This window comes from Lithobates pipiens, unplaced genomic scaffold, assembly GCF_037356315.1.
Source record: "Lithobates pipiens isolate NorthernLeopardFrog02 unplaced genomic scaffold, aLitPip1_a1.2 Scaffold_18, whole genome shotgun sequence".
NCBI classification, from domain to species: domain Eukaryota; kingdom Metazoa; phylum Chordata; class Amphibia; order Anura; family Ranidae; genus Lithobates; species Lithobates pipiens.
This window is the reverse complement of record NW_027507758.1, coordinates 328,003,537-328,026,150: the sequence shown is the minus strand read 5'-3', so window position 1 is coordinate 328,026,150 and position 22,614 is coordinate 328,003,537. Positions and strand designations below refer to the sequence as shown.

The 22,614-nt window shown below is 42.2% G+C and overlaps 1 protein-coding gene across 2 annotated transcripts in view; it reads right to left on the bottom strand.

The window, feature by feature from the left end:
* Nucleotides 1-22,614, bottom strand: part of SNAP91 (synaptosome associated protein 91) — a 176,062-nt gene that overhangs the window by 113,613 nt on the left and 39,835 nt on the right. For both annotated transcript variants that reach the window (XM_077487318.1, XM_077487319.1), the window contains exon 2: nt 1,127-1,269. In XM_077487318.1, the coding sequence (XP_077343444.1) occupies nt 1,127-1,269 (143 nt within the window). The remainder of the gene's footprint in view (nt 1-1,126; nt 1,270-22,614) is intronic.

Here is a 22,614-nt window from a genome sequence, read left to right as displayed (position 1 = left end):
GAAAAAAGCACGACTCTAAGAATTATTGCTTTCATAGAGAAGGTTTGCATGGCCATTCTTGGTATTTGGACAGTTTGCATGCCGTTACACTATCAATGTAATTTTTTTGATAGCTTGGGTAATTGGAGAAGAGCGCCTAAGGTCCAAAAGTCTCACTTGATGAATTTTATAGTACCGTAGTTTATTTTAAATAATACTAACGTTTTTGGTCTTGTAAGATTCAATGTGAATAGGTTTTCATTTTATATACCATTTCCAATATGATTTGAGGCCAAATAAATATTGTTTCAATATAAATTGGAATACTTAACACAGATCTTTGCTTTGCAATTTATACGAATTCTATGGGCTTGATATGCTTTTTAACACAAATCTTTTTCTGTATATACTAGCCCTGAAGAAGGGGGAAGCAATGCCCCCAAAACGCATTGGCATTACTGGTTTACTTTTATCTAAGAAAAACTATAAAATTCCCCCTTTTTTTTGGACATGTGCGCTCCTCTCCAATCACCCAAGTGTTTAACGCTGTAATGCCTTCATTCTCGTTACCAGAAAGGTATCAGCCCTAGACCAAAAAAAAAGGAGTTGATCAGCTACCACCCATCATTGGGATACAGCCCATTGCAAGCAATTCCCTCTATACCCACCACACAGTAACTTGCCACTAGGCAATCGTGAGCGGCACCAGTCCAGTGCTGGTGCCCACTCAAACTAATAGGGCTCCTTTAGGATCTCCAGCTTCTGCTAGAAAGCATATGCCCTATGGTTGCTCAGAGTGTGACTTATTAAAAAAAAAAAAAAAATTATAAAAAAAGTGCCTTGGTAGACATTTAGACTACTGACTCAGTAAGAAAATGGACTTTACAGGCACAAGTGTATTTACATTACAATCACTTAAAAACCCCTTGACTACACAGAGATCTTCATTAACCCAATTATACAAATGGCTGTATCACTAATTTGCGGTCATTGTAAATAGGATGTATTGTAATTCAATTTAGAAAAACTACCCTTAAGGAGTATTATTTTTGTTGATCAGTGTTAAAATTAAAATACATTCAATGTTCTATGACTGCATTTAACAAGCATCTTTTCCTAGTCAAAAGCAGTCACCCAAGAAACTTACCTCATTTCCATGGACCATTAAATGATGAGTTGTGACTAAGGCTTTAAACACAACTACCCAGCTGCTATTTGTTGCTCGTTCAAACAATGTGTCTGCCATCTGAGGAATATTCACATTTGTTTCATTAGTAGCTTGTATCAAATCTGGAAAAAAAAACAAAGATAATTTACATTGGAGTTGAATAAAAGAGAACATTTCATAGGAATAGCATATAAAAAAATGTAAAGGTAAAAATTCCACCATGAATCCAGTAAAAATTGTTTAATAATTGCAACCAATGTGAAATTCTTAAATCTTCACAAGGCATTGCATACCTCTTAGCGCCTTGCCTACAAAGTACGGAAGTCAACCACAGATATAGACACCAATGAAAAGTCAATGAAGGGAACTCAAATAATGTAGGTGGTTGGCATTCTGCACTAAGTGTAGTGATGTTTGCCAACTTATTAAAGCACATTTAAAAGGTTAAATGCACTTTAAAACAAAGTTTTTGCCACCCCCCCCCCCCTTCCCTGGGTCTAACCTAACCCACCTTCCTACAGATGCATACTTACCTATATATCAAACAGACATGGTTCTCCTGTTTGTTTACATACAGCCCAGAAAGCCTCACTTTGGCAGCATCTGTGCATTAGTGCCAAACAGACTTGCATGGCATTGTGTATTGAGGCCAGAGCTGGTCTCATAGAAGTCTAAGGAAATGCAATATGATAGGCACAGCCAGGAGAGTGAAAACTTGTGCCACTGGATGTAAACAAACAGCTGAACTTTGGTCATCAGATCAAGGAAAGTATGCATCTGTGGAGAGGGAGAGTGGATTAGGTTGGGTCAGAAGAAGGCAGGAAGAACTTGTGTACTTCATTTTAAAGAGAGTGATTCGAAAAAGGCTAATAAAAAAACAAAACAAAAAAATTCACTGTGTAGCAATCTTGCCTCGAGGGGTCTACAACCTCCTCTTCTGGAGTCCCCTGCTGGCACTGTCCTGCTCCTCTCTCCCTTGAGTGCCCCCTCAGCGGGTGTGGTCCCACACGTCCTTAAAGCTGCATTCACACTACCAGTCCGGCAGCTGTCCTTTCTTCACTGCAGTAGGGGGAAGTGTGGTGCGAGATTCAGCCCCATCACAAAGCTCCCTTTTTTTGTACAAACTTTTTTGAAGTGAAGTGTACAAAAGTACACTTCATTCATGGCTTGAACAGCAGGACAATGCTTTGCACCACAGTACAGTGCCATGTGGTTCTGTACAGTCTGCTGCGATGAAATGCAGCACGTCTGTATTTTAGCCGAGTTCCCAACTGCATTGCAGTGTGAACGGAACACATACAAAACTAATTGTTTTCTTTGTGTCCTTGTGGTAACAGGCCTTTGTACAAGGCAGTAAAACATCTGTTAGTGCACTTTGTGTGAATTAGCTCTAAGACCCATTTCACACCGAGTTTTCAGGTGTTTTAGTGCTAGAAATAGCGCCTGAAAAACTGCCTCCCATGCTGCCCGAATGTGAAAGCCTGAGTGCTTTCACACTGGGGCTGCGCGCTTGCCGGATGTTAGAAAAAGTCCTGCAAGCAGCATCTTTGGGGCTGTTTGGGAGCTCTGTATACGGCGCTACCAAAAAGCCCTGCCCATTGAAATGAATGGGCAGCGCCCCAACACGGATGCTTTTAACCTTTTCTTCATCCGCTAGCTGGCGTTAAAAGGGCTTCGCTAGCGACCGAAAAAGTACCACTAAAACAAGCGGCACTTTAGCGCTGACGTGCGGGTGGCCCCAGTGTGAAAGTGGCCTTAGGGTTTCATGCAGGTTTGTGGGGATTCATGGAACAAGTAATGAGGGGGGGGGGGGGGGGGGGCACACACACACACACACCACCTCAGTGGAAACATGACAATAAAACTTCAAAGTGGTTCTTATACTTTCTCCAAAAAGGACATTTGTTGCTCTATGCGCTCCTGAAGGCGAATAGAGATATCAAAAGTTTGAGAAATACAAACCTCATCCCTACTGGGGAAAAAAAAAACAAAAGAAAAACAAAACAAAAAAAACAAACAAACATACACACACTTTGGCTTGAATTGGGCTATATTGTCAAGAGGTGAAACCACCAATGCTTGAATAAAAAAGTTATTTAGAGCAACTCCCCCTCGCCCCCATCCACCCGACTGTCTACACATATACATCCTTTGAAGCTGAAGTATTATTCAGTGCTGTTAAAAAAAAAAAAAAAAAGAACAGGACTTCCCACGGATTTACTAGAAGCCCGAAATGTGATTCAGTGGAAACACGCTCATTAAATATTAGAAAATGTGCATGAAACCTGAAGAGTTTCATCAAGGTTAACATTGGTTAAATCTCTCTTTTATCTTTCAATATCCCCCATCAAGTGTAATGCTAAAGGCTCAAGCAGTGTCTTTGCATAGACTGGGAATCCATTACTCAGCCTTCAATTACTACATAATCCAGAATCCATTTACACAGTGTAAGCAATTCCCTGGCATGTGGAGCAGAATCCTGCCAAAAGCAGCAGACTGCTAGTGAATCAGCAACACCATTCCTTATCGACTTAACTCACACCACTATCTGGGCTTTTGGCTTTAGAAACTCTTGCATTTCTTAGAGCTGGAGGATTGGTGCAAAGTTTTGTCACATGATATGTCACCACCAGTCAAAAATACCCAAGTAAAATTGGTGATCACCAATATGTATTAGCTACTGTTTATAATGCATATGCTGTTTTAGTGCAGTAAGAACCATGTACCCAAGAGCTGCATAACTTTGCCTAAATTCAGCCCCATGGGCATTAAAGGGATGATTTACGAAAACTGGGGCATGCAAAATCTGGTACAGCTCTGCACAGCTTCCAGTTTTTTTTTTTCTCAAAGCCCAACTGAACAAGGTGAAGTTAGAAGCAGATTGGCTACCATGCACAACTGCACCATATTTTGCACTCTTTCGTTTTAATAAATCAACCCCCAACTGTCTGTTTGAAAATGCTTGTTAAGGTTCCAATTTTTCCAAACCACTTTTATCCCACAAATGATGCACTCCAAGCAAGCACTTGAGGTCACCCTATGGAAAGCTTGTCCATACGATGAAAACATTGCTGTGACATGCATGTCGAAGAAGTGGCTATTTTCTGGAAAAAGGCTGCGTGGCTCAGACCAGGACCCCAGAGTGAAAATCACTTAACGCTGAAGGCAATTATAACACCGGGTAGGCAGTGCTCAGAGGGGTAGGAGGAGCCAAAAAAAAGGGGGAAGGAGCAAGGTCTGTACTTATTTTAGGCACGTTGGCTACCTAGCATCCGAGTTATGTCTAGTTCTGCACTCTCCCAATATCTAGCCGTTTAAGAAATGGAAAGACAAATGGAGCACACGAGTCACTGACTGTAGTTCTATTTGTTTAAATTAAAAGCTAAAAACCCGGTGGGTGCTTTGGGGAGCAAGTTTCACTTTTACAATTTTTTTTTTTTAGCTGCTACATAGGATTTATTTTTTATTTTGTTTTAATGATCACGAAGTTAGCGCTACAAAAAAAAAAAATAAAAAATATTCTGCTTTATTCACTGTAGGACAGAGCACACATGTGCATGGCCTAGATACATGAGGCTTGATAATATGTCAGTCTTAAAATTTAAGATTTCTCTGATATTTTGCTAAAGACGATAACTGCTCTGCTATTTTTTGTATCCTATCAGCATTTTTGCCAACTGCCCTTATACTGTCTACCCATCCTAGCAAGATCCTAAAAGAGAAACAAAGTATTTTAGTAAAACTCCTGCCTGTAAAACTATGACCAACAGGGAGGCTTAGGCTGTTTTTCCAAGCGCTTTTGTGTTAAAAAATTAAAAAAATAAAAAATAAAATAAAACACCTGAAAAGCTCAAGAAAAATGCTTCCCTTTAAAATCAATCAATGAATGTTTTCACGCTGGGGTAGTGAAAAAAAAAAAAAAAAAAAAAAAATCCTGCTAGCAGCATATTTGGGGAGCAAAAAAAAAAAAAGAAGAAAATAAAACCCACACAGCAAAAAAAAAAAAAAAAAAAAAAAAAAAAACACTTGTCTCCATTGAAATGCATGGGAACCTCCTAAAAAATGCCTCCACTAAGCATTTTTCGAGCAGTTGTTCAGTCACATATCCTTTAAAATCTGCTGCAAAAGTGCTCCAATAATGTATAGGCATTTTACTGGCAGTTTTGAACCAAACCAGTGTGAAAGTGCCCTTATGAGGCAGGAGATGTGCGTGCTTTATTTGTCATCAAATGCATAAGATTCATTAAATAGGCTTGTTAACAGGTTTACTTTGAACAGTTATCACTTAAAGCGGGAGTCCACCGGGACTCCGCGTTTTTTTTATTTTTTTTTAAAAGCCAGCAGCTACAAATACTGCAGCTGCTGACTTTTAAAATAGTGACACTTACCTGTCCAGCGCGCCCGCGATGTCGGCACCCGAAGCCGATCTCTAGATCGTCTGCAAGGTGCTGCCGCCACCATCTTGGGTATGGGAATCAGGAAATGGAGCCTTTCGGCTTCATTTCCCGGTTCCCTACTGCGCATACGCGAATCGCGCTGCGCAATAAGGACGATCCCCGCTGCCTCTGGCATCTGTGTGTTTCCCAGCAGGTAGCGGGGCACTTGCGGAAAGGGGCGGGCACTTGCGGAAAGGGGCGTAATCTACGCCCCTTTCCGCAGAGAGCTATCCCAGAAGTGGGTGCAGAATACCTGTACTGTACAGGTATCTGCACCCCCCCCCTCCCCCCTGAAAGGTGACAATTGTGGCGCCGGAGGGGGGGAGGGTTCCGATGAGCGGAGGTCCACTTTAGGGTGGACCTCCGCTTTAATGACAGAAATATTATAGTTTTGAAACCATTAACTTTTACATGTCCTCAGACCAAAAAAAATAAGGAGAGAAATGTGGTCTGCAAACTGCTTAAAATAAGCCTCTGTGTAGCTGTCAATCTTGCTTATATGAAGGAGAAGGGAGAAGAAGAAGAAAAAAGGAGAAGACAACTGATCTCCATCCTATTCATAAAATGAATAAAAACAAAACTGAACAACTTTTGTAATTCCCTGTGCACTCTACAGTACAAGACTTTATGGAATAAATAGAAATATTTGCATTTATGCAATAAAAGCAGATTTGACAGAAGGTGGCAAAAGGTCTACAGCACAAGTAAATTGCTACATTGCTATTAAAAAAGTTATGACTGGATCCTAAACAGATAAAGAATGAAACATACATTTTAGGTCAGACTGAAGGCTTAACATGTAGTTAACATTAGGCAGACATGTGCCTCATCATATAATAATGTAAGGGACAAGTCAAAATGTTTTATATAAAAGACTTGCTGTGTTCCTTTGTAGGGTGAAAAGTTTGGTTGGCCATTGGCACAATATGGCAGCTGGAAGATCTAAAACAGCCATCATATTGGTTGGTCACAGACAGTCTCAAAGCCAAACTTTTTATTTTTTTTTCCAGAGGAAGACCATCATCCAGATGCATATATCCCAATCATGTCCCATGGTGTCTTCAGAGGTCATAGATAGACTATAGTCATATAAAGGCTTGCAATAGGACACAAGATCACTGATCTGTGGTTACATTTGGATTATCCAGAAATATTAAGTGTTGTTTAGATGCTGGCTCACTCAAGCTCCCATGCCAAAACAGATACACAATACTAGGACAACTATTGCCCATTTGATGGACATCATTCTTCACAATGAGACCTAAACAAGACCAAAAGAGACCCAATGAATAAGCATCAGGAGTGCTATAGAAATATTTTTTCCACCTCAGATTCACTTAAAGGTTAAGAACTATATAACGTTAGTCTACACATATGATGTGCATAAACGTTTAGATGGAAAGAGCATCTGACTAGAATATGAAGTCAAATAGGTTCTCTCTTAGACACAAATGCAGAGAATGAGAAAAATGCTCAGTTGAGATAATGCTCCCCAGCATGGTTGATAAAAAAAATAAAAAAAAGTAATAAAATATAAAAATTAAGCAACTAAAAAACCTAACATCAATATTGAATGCTACGGACTAAGACTGGGATGCCAATAAAGTTCATGTGCATGTAAAAGCAGGTGTCCCAATACTTTGGTAATATTTTGTGTATATATATATATATATATATATATATATATATATATATATATATATATATATATATATATATATATATATATATATATATATATATATATATATAATGTGTGTGTGTGTGTGTGTCATGTAATTTATATATATACACATACACACACACACACACACACAGTCAGCATTATCTAATGCTAGTTAGACATGTTCTTATGCAGTTAAAAAGGTTTCTGTTCATAAGTCGTGTTTTATGAAGTTATCAGTATGCAAACATCTTAAGAATTCAAAGGAGTCTAGGACCTCATGGGTCATTTAGAATCTTTTTAAATGAACTAGGCCACAATAGCCTCACTGGTTGTGTAATTTTAGTGAGCACTCCAAAGATAGGGCATAAATGTCTAATGTCATCTATGCTGAAAAGAAATAGGCGATCATGATAGATCCATTAGGGACAGAGAAAATAGATCACCAATAATAAATGTATTTATTGTTTGGGCTTGTTTACACTCGAGTTGATTAGTAACACACATTAAAGCGTCTAGGGCCCCTTTCAGACAGGCGGATTTTTCTAACGGATCTGCCTGCTCAGTGGGGAATCTGTCCGCTGATCCAAGTTGAGCAGACAGAGGACTGCGGACACAGACTGCTTTCCTCTATGGGTGGTCCATCTGTTTTTAGCAGACAAGATTGGACACGTCTGTTGACCTCTGCCAATCCATAGAGGGCAATGGGTGATCTGGTCAGGTCAGCCCAAAAAAAAAACAAAAAAAAAAAAAAAAAAAAAACACAAACAGACAGACGGCTCCCCTCGGTCCACTTGTGTGGCCAACCACTTTAACATGCATTTTGATGCTTTGGTGATGTGTTTTTAAAGAGTTAATGAAGCATAACAAATACCCTGTGTGTTGGTTTTCTATTTTGCTCTCAGCTCTGCTAATCCTACAGTTGTGCCACTTGCTAGATGCCCAGCTTCAGTCCAGTCCCTGCTAACAGACACTCCCAATATAATATAATATAAAAATATATATTATACACATATACACACACACACACACACACACACACACACACACACACACCAACCCCCCCCCCCCCCCCCCCAAAGGAGCTGCTGGTTATTTTTGGGCTTACCGTTACCTTCTTACCTTCCGTTCTCTTTGTTGCACGTCTAGGGGATGGTCTCGTGGTAGATGACCCAATAACCTGAGACTGACAATAGATCCACTTGAAGAGATTTTATTTGCAAAACTCAAACCATTGAACAGTCTTTCAACTTGGGATCAGAGGGTTGGAAAAGGAAGTCCAGGTACTCTCAATGTCAAAGTCCAAAAACGTTAAAGAACTTGCTTACTTTGATTGCAACCAGAGAATAGCCATTCGCAGCTGGATGAACACTCAGGTTGGACAGTCCTTCTCTCACAAGGCCTAGCAGCCAACGAGGTGCTTACTCAGGAACAAAGTCTTTGTCACAGACGTTGTTGCAGAACGTGTAGGCAAACTAAGCTTTAGAACGCTTGTAGGATACCTGGATCTTTCAGCCTGCTTGGCGATATTCACAAGGCCGGATTCCCTCGGTTACTTCAGCCCTTCCAGGCTCTTGTTAAGAAAACTAACCTGTACGTGGTGTTCTTCTAAAGAGTCCTCCCCTGGAATGCTTGAAGTACACTGGGTCTCTCCCGAACGGGAGATGGCACCCAACCACCTCATAATCCTTCTTTAGTTTCCTTGTCTTGGGCTAGCCAGCCCCGAGACATTAAAGTCGGGTGGATCCGTACCCCAGGCCATAGCCTTCCTGGGGGCTGGTCAGGAGGATCAGGACCATGAAGTCAGCACATCATACTGGACCGGAACCCCGAACCAGTGACGTCCGCATCTTAAATACACTCTCCCAGAGGGCACAGCGTGAGGGCCACTCCCGCTGATCTGGCTCCGAAAGAGACACTTAAGCCCCTAACCAGACCATAGTTCCACGCCTGCCACAAGAGACAGTGCCCACTGTGGCCAGGCTGAACATCTCACAGTCCAGTCAGACTGATGCAGAAGTCCAATTTAGACCAATTATACCCAAACCAAAACTGCAGTTTAGGCAAAGTTTAACTTTGAAAAACGGAAAGCGCATGCTCTTCAGGAGCCACCACCACATATATTTATATTAGGGCTGTGTAAATTAAAGATAAATTATTCGATCAATTCATTTTTTTGATCGATCCAAAATTCTTTTGATCGGTACTCACCTCTCCACCGGCTTCTGGTTCTTCAGGGAGTTCCGTCTGAGATCCAGTGACATCAAGGACAGACATCACTGGACTCCTCCCCCCCCCCCTTCCCCAAGTGCCTCCGTCTGCTAATGAAGGGAAAGGGGGGGGCGGAGCCCCGTGACGTTGAAGTTCCGATTCAATGTAACGCGTATGGGGGAGGAATTACGCACGACATCACCTGCTGCTGCCCTACGGAACTAACACAATTGTCGGCTTTACATGCTGTGTTTTTATATCATCTATATGTGAGTAGTTTGTGTTTGAACACAAAAATGAAATCTTATACTTAAGCGGTGAGCACTTAGATCCTTTCTTTCTACCCATGACCTGGCATCCTTGCTGAGATCAAAGGAGACATGAGAGAAGTTTATGGTGGGTGTTAACCCGCTTGCATGACCACCTGTTTGCACAGGGGTCCATGCCATAAGGTGAGAGTGATTAGTTAGACCGGAGGTGGCGGGATTGTCATGCTACTGTGAAAAAAAAAAAAAAATGGACTTACGTCAGTGCTACGTATTTGTGTGAACTGTGAAGTTAGGTCATGGATTGTGGAAACTAACTAGTGTTGGGTGATTGTATATACCACATTTACTACTAATACAGAGTTGCAAGGCAAGGAGATCAACTAAAAGTAGTTGGATCTGTATGTGCGTTATAATCAAAATTTGTCAATTAGTCGAATGAGAAATTTTTAATCAGTAACAGATAGATATACAATATGCTCTCGCTATGCTTCTATGGGGGCTTTTGAGATGTCTCAAAGCATTATGACAGGGACATGGAGCATAAATATGGAAGCAGAGCAAACTCACCTGTGTGAAACATTTTATTCTGTGAGAGGTGCTTTACTTGGTGTTCACATTAGGGATCGACGATATAATTTTCTCGGTGCCGACACAATACCGATATTTTTACACTTTTTTTTATTCACAGTTATTGCTGTCACAAGGAATGTAAACATCCCTCGTGACAGTAATAGGCAGACAGGTACTCTTTATGGAGGGATCTAGGGTCTATAAGACGCCAAACCCCCTCCTCTGCACTTGAAAGTATTCAAAATGTCAAGATTTTTTTTTCGAACATTTTTTTTAAACTGGCACCTTTAAGATGCCAGTAAACCGAGAAGTGATGTCATGACATTGCTTCTGGGTTACTAGATCTGAGACCCGGTGGGATGGGAGAGCCCAGGCGAGCGGTGGAAAAAGGGGGGGGGTGTCCCCTTCCACTGATAAGCCGCATCGGTTGTTATTACAATAAAGCTGACCGTCCACTCTAAAGAACGGTACCTGCAGCTGCATGCATCACCCTGGTAAAACCCCTTAAAGCAATAAATCGGTAATAGTCTAGTTTGCGACCAATTATTTTTCAGAAAATGCTGATATCGGCCTGCAATAATTGGCCTTACCGATATATTGGTCGATCCCTAGTTCACAATGTGGCTTTACTGGCACATTTTGAAGTGTAAAAAAAAAGGTCTTTAGGAGTAATGAAACCATAGACAATGACAGAAGCATCATTTACGTTCCAACATTAACACCTTAAAGCCACCTCCCAGTGGCCCTTTAGGCAGACTTTTATGCCCAGGAGGTTGTGTGGCTCTCACAGCAGTCACATGATAAGGAGCCCATCCCACTGGCTCCTTACCAGAAGCATTGATTCCAAGTCATCTGCGACAACTCAATCAGTATGCTGGGGGCACACACAGCACACAACTTTCTGCCATCGCGAGTATGTGTGTGGTGGCTATGTGTTAAAGCCCACTTTTTGTGATGCTTTATAAGTGTTACGCAGGCAGCAAGAGGTTAGACATTATGTATAATATATAAAAATATATCATTCCTATTAAAGGAATTGAAACTGTAAACAAAATATGTTTGTTTGTTTCCCTTTGGTCTTTTAAGATATACCATTGAAATTCATTTGGTATAATACCGGTTGATCTTGCCAGAAATCTTGTAAGCCAATAGCTCCTGTGCGTTTTTGCCTGTACTGGCTCAATCATTCCATAGTTCTTGGAGATACCCAAGAACAACGTAAGGGCACTCCTCGATGTGCTGTAGAACAGGAGAGGGATGGGTTCTGTAGTCCCATGCTGTTTTTGTTGTCTCGATATACTAAGGTTTAAGAGTGCATTCATCCTAGGACTAAAAGGGTGTTACTGGCGGAACCACCAGGCGGAAAAAGAAAAAAAAAGAAAAAAAAAAAAAAAAAACTGCTGTAGGATGTAATACATTACATTTGATGCTGTGACCCTGCAAGCCCATTGACTGGGAAAACGGTTGGGGAAAGGACACAGGGTTTGCAGGTGTGCAGAGTGAGAAATGACAAAGTGTTGATTTTGAGCCGAGAATGTTTGGCACTCAGGTTTTGGTATTCTTGGATTGGGCTCTGTAGTTTGGAAATGTCTAAGAGTCTTGGGAGGAAAGAACGCTCCAAATCATTGTCCAGATTTGTAGAATACCAGCAGAGCGTGTGCACATGAACGAAGGACTGAATAGTTCAAGGCTTCCAGCCAGGAGGAAGGTGTGTTCCCATTTTGGAGACAGGGCTTCACTGTGTGCATTGAAGAGAAGCTGCGTGCATTGGGACACTGGTGCTTCTTGTGACCTGGGGGTCTCCAAGGAATTCTCTTAACCACTTACTGGACACTTATACCTCCTTCCTACCCAATTTTCAGCGCTCACCAATTTGAATGACAATTGCACAATCATGAAACACAATACCACTAGGACATTCTTATCTCCACACAAATAGAGCTTTTTGGTGGTATTTAAACCACCACTGGAGAAAAAAAAAAAAGAAGAAAAAAAAGGTGGTTTTTCATATTGTTATAAAATTTAAAAAAAGGATAATTCTTTGCATTCACCGATGTGCGCTGATGAGGTGGCACTGATCAGGAGGCAAGGATGAGGCTACACTGATGGGTGGCACTGGTAGACAGCACTAAGTGGCAATGGATTAGCAGCAACAGTAGCCGGTTAGCGAATTTCTTATTTTCTTCATGTTGACGGCGGGAGGGAAGTAGATTACTGGCTTCAGTTTACTTCTGTGATCAGCTGTCAGGGGCAGCACGAGAACCGGCGGACGTCCACGTACACCCTCCCAGCAAAGAAAGCCCACGTTGTAGCTGTCTTTTGGCTATAACCAAGTAGTTAATTTGGCTTGGCTTTTGGGACAGGACGTGAAGGGAAATCTGTGCATTGGGACACAGATGGCGAAAAAATAAAAAATAAATAATCTGGAGACCCCACAATAGGGATAAAACTTTTTCGCAGAAGAGAGTTTAACAAGACTCGTGGCCACTCATTAAAATTAGAAGAAAAGAGGTTTACCCTTAAACTACGTAGAGGGTTCTTCACTGTAAGAGCAGCAATGATGTGGAATTCCCTTCCACAGGTGGTGGTCTCAGTGGGGAGCATCTATAGTTTCAAGAAACTATTAGATAAGCACCCGAACGACCGCAACATACAAGGATATACAATGTAATACTGACATATAATCACACACATGGGTTGGACTTGATGGACTTGTCTTTTTTCAACCTCACCTACTACATAAGTATGCAACACAAAAAAAAAAAAAAAAAAAAAAGGGAAGAAGAAAATAAAATAAAAATTAAGAACAAAAAAAAAAAAATGGCTATAGTTTAAACTGGAAGTTCAGACTGATACATCTCACTAAAATGCATGTACCACTCTGAGCTAACCACCCCATGTTGCAATATTCTTTAAAACCCACAGGAAGAACCAACAGAGGTTCATATTATGATTTTCAAAACAAAACATGTCATACTACAAAACTCATGTGCAGCACACACGAGTGGAAATTCCACCAGCAAAAGTCTTATGTGAGCTTTTGGTCGGAAATTTCAACCGTGTGTATGCTCCATCTGACTTTTGCTGGTGGATTTTCCACCAGTAAAAGGATTGAGAACAGGTTCTCTATTTTTTCGCCAGAAAAAGTTCCGATTGGAAATTCCGTTTGTCTGTATGCAATTCCGACGCGCAAAAAAACACGCATGCTCCAAAACACATGCTCGGAAGCATTGAACTTTATTTTCATGGCTTGTCGTAGTGTTGCACATCAAAAGTTCTGAGAACTTGTGTGACCATGTGTATGCAAGCCAAGCTTGAGCGGAATTCCGTCGGGAAAACCCATCCAAGATTTTTCCAACGGAAATTCCACTCGTGTACGGGGCATAATAGTGTGTGGCACAAAACTATATACACACACAGTTGAAAATGCAGTATATATGTTTACATTGAATACACTATAGGTTTGCTTTGATGTCAAGCATATCAATCTCTATAGTGACTGAATGTATTCATATGCATTTAAAATAACTAAAAAATTAAATGAATGGTTCCTGTACCATTTTCTCACACATGAATATATACAAGCAGAGAAATGTATTTCTTGGTTAACATTGGGTTAAACTGGGAGCAGCACAAAAAGGTTATATCTGCAGGACTCATCTTGGTGTGTACGAAGTGTGGAGCAGTTAGAATCTTGCCTAGCTAGAGAATCTAGCAATTGATGAGAAGTCTATGGTTTAGGTACATGTACACACTACAAAATGGTGCCAAGAATGAAAAAGTTTTTATATTTGCCTGCAAATTGACCACTTGACATATCTGTAGATGACGATCCCACTATCACAATGCTTGAACAAGCAGAACAAACTTTGGGACACAACTAGTTGAAATATACCTCTTAGCAATCATTAAACTGCTTAGGGCAGGGGCAGGAAACCTCAGCCCTCCAGCTATTTTGAAACTACAAGTTGCATGAGATATTGCAAGACCCTGACAATAACAGGAATGACTCCTAGAGGCAGAGGCATGATGGGATTTGTGGTTTCACCACAGCTGGAGGGCCGAGGTTGCCTACCCCTGGCCTAGGGCAATGTTTCTCAACTCCAGTCCTCAAGTAGCCCCCACGTGTAATGTTTTCAGGATTTCCCACTGATGAAAAAGCTGTGGTAATTTCTAAGGCAGTGAAACTGATCAAATCACCTGTGCAAAATAGAAAGCCTGAAAAAATGACCTGTTGGGGGTACTTTAGTATTGGATTTGAGAAACATTGGCTTTGAGAGCTCAACCCAATATTTAGTAGTGTGGAAACGCTTCTAAAGGCCTATTGAATTATCTAAGCTCCAGGTTTTACATTTTGAACACATTATTTAACGTGACCACCATACCTGCATGAAACCAAAGGGAAACCAAAAAGAGAAGAAAGCAAGGTATCCAAGAAGTTACATGCATGAAAACTGCAATACATGAGGTAGAAAGGGCTACAGTGGTAAGAGGTACCATATGGCTTTGAACCTTGCCAAATCTGTGGAAAGATGGGTAATTTTACACAAGGTTGTCACAGTAATCTGATAACCAAAAAACACAAATTGCTAGGTGGTAATGTTGATGTGAATTAGTGGTCGGTGGATACAGGAGGAGATTTGTCCAATTTTGAACTTCTGTAGCGGTACCCTCTTGAGGGCTGCTGAATGCTGTAGTCAGTCTGTCACTCTGCCCAGCCAGGCACACAGTAATTCACCCTCAGGCAGAAAATCAGTCCTTGAACTTGGTTTTGTATTTTTATTGAGGGGGAATACATTTGAATGGGGATGGGATACTCATAAGATGCCCAAACTGCTTGCAGAAAAATATATATATGACTGACTATATACACCCCAATCTTCAACTCCAGCACATAACTTGCTTGCACTTCCCATACCAGCTAGCACCGATGTGTAGGCCTGACACTGGCTCAGCTAGGCCTAGGGTGAATGCCCTTTGCGGGCAGGGATCACAGTCCCCTTTTTAGTGTAGCAAAAATGGTAGGTAGTCCCAGTGCTAGTTGTCCATGTGGCTAATGCTCCCAGCACCAACTCTTCAGGCCCTGCGAGCCCCCCTGGCTAAAGCTGCCTCTCTCCATTGCCAATGCTACCACAGTCCACTCCACTGGCTCTGCACCCATCCCAGACTGCAATCTCCCAGTCCTCTCAGGCACTCCTCCCAGTCCTCTCCAGACCGTTTCACCAACCCTCTTGGCTGCGACCTGTTCCCCTCCTGGGGACTTTGCCTGGCAGTGCTCTCCCACACCACTCTTGCTCCCGTGCTTCCTGTCAAGGACACCCTGTGTCGTGAGAAGGGTCCAGCCCGCACTCGAGCCCCATGTCAACTCCCCCCCCAGAGGCCCCAACAGCATAACACTGCATCTCCAGCTTATATTTAAGGAGGCCTGCCCCCTGCCAATCCAGATTGGGGATTGGTCAGGGCTCCTTAGAACACCCCAGACAGCACCACCTCCCCTCTACTCCTTCCTTTCCAGAAAACACTAGAACATTCTGCAAAGAAGCGGGAGGTCTTGATGCCTATGAGTCACCCAGCTCTGCTTCACTTTTTTAAATGTTATCATTTTAATTATATCCACATACAAAAACAAACATTTTATTCCAACATGGTTACATGTATACATTTTAACCCCCCCCCCCTTCTCCAACCCTCCCCCGCTTATCTAAATTTTCTCCCCTTCTCCCAGTTCTCCAGATTTACCCCATCTTATCCTCCTACAACCTCCACATCTCAGTCTTCTTAAACGCCTTCCACTCTTTCCATCCATCTGTTTATCATTCCCTCCTCTCCACAATATCTCAGATATTCCATGTTAATCCCACCACAAATGTGCCATCATTCCCACTACTTTACAACCCGTCAACAATATGGTGATTTTCCCGTTTGATATTTACTTATTTTGTATGGGGTTTTATACCACCTTCTGAGGCATTTGTAGTTCATCTCTGTTTTAGCGTCAACTACAGAGCTATGTACCAATCTCAAAATGTTTCCTAATTTTTGTGTAATCCTTGGTGTTCAATTCTTTTTTTTCTCTTTCAATAATTTTTATTGAATTTAAATCTTTGATAAATACATCATGCATCATCAAAAAAATAGGTGTAAAGCAAAAACATTACAGAAAAGACAAAGTTTAAATAAGGCAGGATTCATCAATCAGTAAAAGACAAGTTATACAAGGTATCTTATACAATTATATGGCATGAAAGACTTGGAAAGTAAGGATGCACTTCTTTTAGATTTACAACCTCTAAGTAAAAAAAACAAAAAAAAAAAAAACAAACATTGTCAAAGGTCTAAAGCCAACTAGAAAAAGCAAAAAGCTATCCAAGTCTTAATAAGGATATACGTGGTCTCTTAAGGCTTGAAAAGGAAAGCTATAAATGTTGTATAGGAGGAGAAGTTGAGCTCGATCCAGAGCAATGATAACCCATTATGAGCGAAAAGCATTATATGGAGAATAAATTTCCATAAAAACTTCTATAAGGCAAACAGCCTAGGAGTAAGTAAATAAGACCTTCACGAAATCGCTTTTTTTTTTTTTTTTTTAACGTACGGTGGAGCCTCCAGCCCTTACAATTCTATAAATCCATGATATACCATTTTTTTTGTATTTGATGCAATCCTCAGCCGTTCTAGCATCCTTAGATCGTCTGCTGATCTTATTGGTTGTGGCAAGGTTCTGACAAAGTGTTTCAACTGGGAGGTACTGCCATTCATCAAGCACCATCAAATCTGTCTTGTGGTCCAATTCTTGAAATATGCATATTTCCCCCTTTTCCATTATATCCTTTAATTGTGCATTTTCATTTTTTAACCAATCTCCAAATAATTTCCCCTTTTCCCGGTGTAAAGTAATTTGTTTCTTTCAGTGACATTAGTGGATAGGGATGAGCCGAACACCCCCCGGTTCGGTTCGCACCAGAACTTGCGAACGACCCCCGCGTTCGGTACGAACGTTAGAACCCCATTGAAGTCTATGGGACTCGAACGTTCGAATTGGAAAGTGCTAATTTTAACGGCTAATATGCAAGATAGTGTCCTAAAAAGGGTTTGGCGACCTGCCTCCTGCCTCAGGGGACATGGGTCACTGCAAAAAAAAGTTTTAAAAACTGCCGTTTTGGCGGGAGCACTGATTTTAATGACGATTAAAGTGAAAAAAAAAAGGTGAAATATTCCTTTAAATATGGTGCCTGGGGGGTGTCTGTAGTATGCCTGTGAAGTGCCACGTGTTTCCCGTGTTTAGAACAGTCCCTGCACAAAATGACATTAAACGGAAATAACACCATTTAAAACTGCTTGCGGTTTTAATGTTATATCTGGTTCCTGCAATATGGTTGAAAATCATTGAGAAACATGGCATGGGTAGCCCTCCCTGCCCATTACCAGCCTATTTGGGTCTTGTACGCATATTAAGGGGAACCCCGTACCCATATTAAAAAAAGGAAATGCGTGTGGCCCCCAGGCCCTATATACTCAGAACAGCAGTATACAGGCGGTGCAAACAAGACAGGGACTGTGTAGGTTTGTTGTGTTAAGTTGAATCTGTTTGTCATTTTCAACCGGTACATTTTTAAAGTGTAGCTCCAGTCAAAAAAACTATCTTTAAGCTTTTTGGAAAACATAGGGAAGGGTTATCACCCCTGTATAATTTGTTTTGTCGTCCATCTTTTTTCATCTCACTTGCTGCTGTCTCCTTGCGTTTGCAAGTAGGAGATGTTTGTAAGTTGGATGTTTGAAAGTAGGGGCCTGCCCTATATTATAGCGGTACGTACTGGGTACAGAGCACGCAGACAGCACGCACTATCTCCTAACACTACTGACTGCAAGCTCTATTATTAACCACTTGTTAGCCCAATGTTTGCATAAAGTGAAAGATGAAGTTATGCTGAGTAAATAGATATCAAACATGTCACTCTTCAAAATTGCACATGCCCGTGGAATGGCGCCAAACGTCGCTACTTAAAAAAATCCCCATAGGCGACGCTTTAATTTTTTTTTACTGGTTACATGTTTTGAGTTGCAGAGGAGGTCTAGGACTAGAATTATTGCTCTCGCTCTAACATTCTCGGCGATACCTCACATGTGTGGCACATGCGAGCACATGGGGACATGGGCGCTTTAATTTTTATTTTATTTTTTTATTGTTCATTTTACTTTATTTATTTTAGTTTGACATTTTTTTCCCCAAAAATATATTTTTGATCACTTTTATTCCTATTACAAGAAATGTAAACATCCCTTGTAATAGGAATATGGGGTGACAGGTCCTCTTTACAGTGAAATCTGGGGGGGTCAATATGACCCCACATCTCACCTCTAGGCTGGGAAGCCTGAAATAAAAAATAAAAAAAAGATTCTGGCTTTGATCGTACTGGCGAGTTGGTAGAAGCACCGGAGGGCGGTGAGGGGTGGGGGGCGTCTATGGCTGGGTATTTCAGGGTATCACCGAGTATGGCTGGGTATGGCAATTTATGGCAGGGTACTGCACTGCAGAGTAATGGCAGGGTACTGCACTGCAGAGTAATGGCAGGGTACTGCACTGCAGAGTAATGGCAGGGTACTGCACTGCAGAGTAATGGCAGGGTACTGCACTGCAGAGTAATGGCAGGGTACTGCACTGCAGAGTAATGGCAGGGTACTGCACTGCAGAGTAATGGCAGGGTACTGCACTGCAGAGTAATGGCAGGGTACTGCACTGCAGAGTAATGGCAGGGTACTGCACTGCAGAGTAATGGCAGGGTACTGCAGAGTAATGGCGGGTACTGCAGAGTAATGGCAGGGTACTGCAGAGTAATGGCAGGGTACTGCAGAGTAATGGCAGGGTACTGCAGAGTAATGGCAGGGTACTGCAGAGTAATGGCAGGGTACTGCAGAGTAATGGCAGGGTACTGCAGAGTAATGCAGGGTACTGCAGAGTAATGGCAGGGTACTGCAGAGTAATGGCAGGGTACTGCAGAGTAATGGCAGGGTACTGCACTGCAGAGTAATGGCAGGGTACTGCACTGCAGAGTAATGGCAGGGTACTGCACTGCAGAGTAATGGCAGGGTACTGCACTGCAGAGTAATGGCAGGGTACTGCACTGCAGAGTAATGGCAGGGTACTGCACTGCAGAGTAATGGCAGGGTACTGCACTGCAGAGTAATGGCAGGGTACTGCACTGCAGAGTAATGGCAGGGTACTGCACTGCAGAGTAATGGCAGGGTACTGCACTGCAGAGTAATGGCAGGGTACTGCACTGCAGAGTAATGGCAGGGTACTGCACTGCAGAGTAATGGCAGGGTACTGCACTGCAGAGTAATGGCAGGGTACTGCAGAGTATTGGGGGGTACTGCAGAGTATTGGGGGTACTGCAGAGTATTGGGGGGTACTGCAGAGTAATGGCAGGGTACTGCAGAGTAATGGCAGGGTACTGCAGAGTAATGGCAGGGTACTGCAGAGTAATGGCAGGGTACTGCAGAGTAATGGCAGGGTACTGCAGAGTAATGGCAGGGTACTGCAGAGTAATGGCAGGGTACTGCAGAGTAATGGCAGGGTACTGCAGAGTAATGGCAGGGTACTGCAGAGTAATGGCAGGGTACTGCAGAGTAATGGCAGGGTACTGCAGAGTAATGGCAGGGTACTGCAGAGTAATGGCGGGGTACTGCAGAGTAATGGCAGGGTACTGCAGAGTAATGGCAGGGTACTGCAGAGTAATGGCAGGGTACTGCAGAGTAATGGCAGGGTACTGCAGAGTAATGGCAGGGTACTGCAGAGTAATGGCAGGGTACTGCAGAGTATGCACTGGTATTGCAGAGTATTGGCAGGGAATTGAGGGGTTAAATTTGGTGAGCAGCGATGTGGGCACTGCAGATGCAGCCCACATCGCTGCTGACACCGATCTCTTTCCCCTCCGCTGTACCGATCGGTACAGAGAGGGGAGGGAGGAACAGGCGTCATAACATGACGCCGGTTTGTTTCCAAGTGATCACTCCGTCATTTGACGGAGCAATCACGTGGTAAACGGCCGCTATGAGCGGCCGTTTACCGTGATCCGTGATGCGACCCGGCGGTCACGGATGCTCTCGAGTGCGCACACCTCGGGGCACGCGAGAGCAGAATTCTGAGAGGCCATTAATTAACGGCCTCTCAGAGTTAAACAACCCCCCTGAAGCCGTTAATCGGCAATGGGTAGTTGTTAAGTGGTTAAAGCTAGATCACTAGCTATATAGGTGAGGTGAATATAGTGGTGTATACTGCAGTCAGGGCACAGACAACAACCACTACACAGCAGCAAGATAGGAAATCAGCCAAAAACGATTGGTGTGTACTGTGTTGAAGGTACACAGAACACCCACTGCTTCAGATGCTAAGTAACACACTACACGAGGCCGCCTCAAAGGCGGCCTTATATAGTGTGGGGCGTGCACTACACAGCCTGAGCTATGATTGGCCACAGGCAGGATGCCTGTGGCCAATCATGGCTGTCCTCGCTGCCGGTGCTGCGATTGGCCAAGCATGCGGGGTCACAGTGCATGCTTGGCCAATCATGGGGCAGCAATGCACTGCGCCACCGCAGTGCATTGTGGTCCGCGCGCGCGTCACTCGAATTTTGACGCGAACGGCCCAAACGTTCGGAATTCGCCGAACGGCCAATGTTCGAGTCGAACGTACGTTCGACTCGAACACGAAGCTCATCCCTATTAGTGGATAATTAGATTTCCATTTACCTTGTTTATGTAAAAGATCCCATATTCTAAGTACATTTTGTATTCTCACCTAGTGCTCTGTATTGAGGTGTGATCCAAATGATTGTACCCAAAACGTGCATCACTCATCATTATTATGTTCTCAATTTGTACTCATCTTTTTTCCATCTTTCATCCTTATCCACTCCATTACTCGTGATATTAACAACACATTAAAAACATTTTTTTAAAGTCTGGCACCTCTAGCCCTCTTTGCATTTTGTCTCTCCTTAATACCAATAACTTCCTATTCTGCCAAATGAACTTGGTTATTATATTTTTTTATGTTTTAAAATATATGTCTGAGGTAGGGGAATAGGCAACATTTGAAATTTGTACTAAATTTTCAGTACTATTACCATCTTTATAGTATTTATTCGTCCCATGCATGAGGGGCCTTGTTGCATTTTTATAATTTCATTTAGTAGTGGGATATAATTTACCTGGTATAATTTCCTTGGGGATGATGTTAATCTTATTCCTAAATATTTTAATTCTGTATTCCAAGTGAATTGAAATTCTTGCTGTAGGCACCATCCTTACGGTTTTATTTACGTTTATGTTTAAAGACTGATTTTTAAGTTTGATAATTCTCCGTAATATATTTCAGAGTCTTCAGACAAAAATGAGAGCGATGGCAAGAATACACAGAAGAGCTATACAAGAAAGATCAGAATGTCCCATATAACCATGATGACCTTGAACCAGATATCTTGGAAAGTGAATTCAAGTGGACCTTAGAAAGCATAACAACTAAAGCTAGAGGAAGTGATGGTATCTAAGCGGAGTTATTTAAAGTCCTAAAAGATGATGCTGTTAAAGTGCTGCACTAAATAGGCCAACAAATTTAGAAAAACTCAAAACTCAAAACAATGGCCACAGGACTTGAAGAGGTCTATTTACATTCTGATACCAAATAAGGACAGCGCCAAAGAATGTTCTTACTACCGTACAATCGCACTCATCTCAGACGCTAGCAGGGTTATGTTGAAAATTCCACATGCTGCTGAAGCCTAGCTTGTAAACTGAGAGCTACCACAAGTACAAGCTGGATTTCGAAGAGGCAGAGGAACTAAAAATTGCCAACATTCGCTGCATCATGGATAAAGCAAGGGAGTTCCAGAAGAAGGTCTTCACTGTGAACCATTATACAACATGAGGGGTTATCAGGGGTAAATGAGAGTCAGGGGTGTCATAAGGTGGGACACTGCAGCCTCTCACACCACAGATCTGCCACAGATCACCCTCTCATGCTCCCTTTCGGTGCCATGGTCAGGCCCCACCCCTAACAAGAGAATGTCACGTCCTCACACATACTCCCCTAAACAATTGCATTAGTCGAGTCTGATGCACTCCTAACCCAAAACACACCCAGGCTTGGCTGCCAGCCAAGCCTGGAAACGTACCTACTCTTTCAAAAAAAAAAAAAAAAAAAAAAAAGCACTATACTTCTAGAACACTAGAGGGCGCTATATATGTACTCACTTTTGTGAGTGTATGTATATAATCTCACAAAAAGTGAGTACACCCCTCACATGTATGTATGCACAA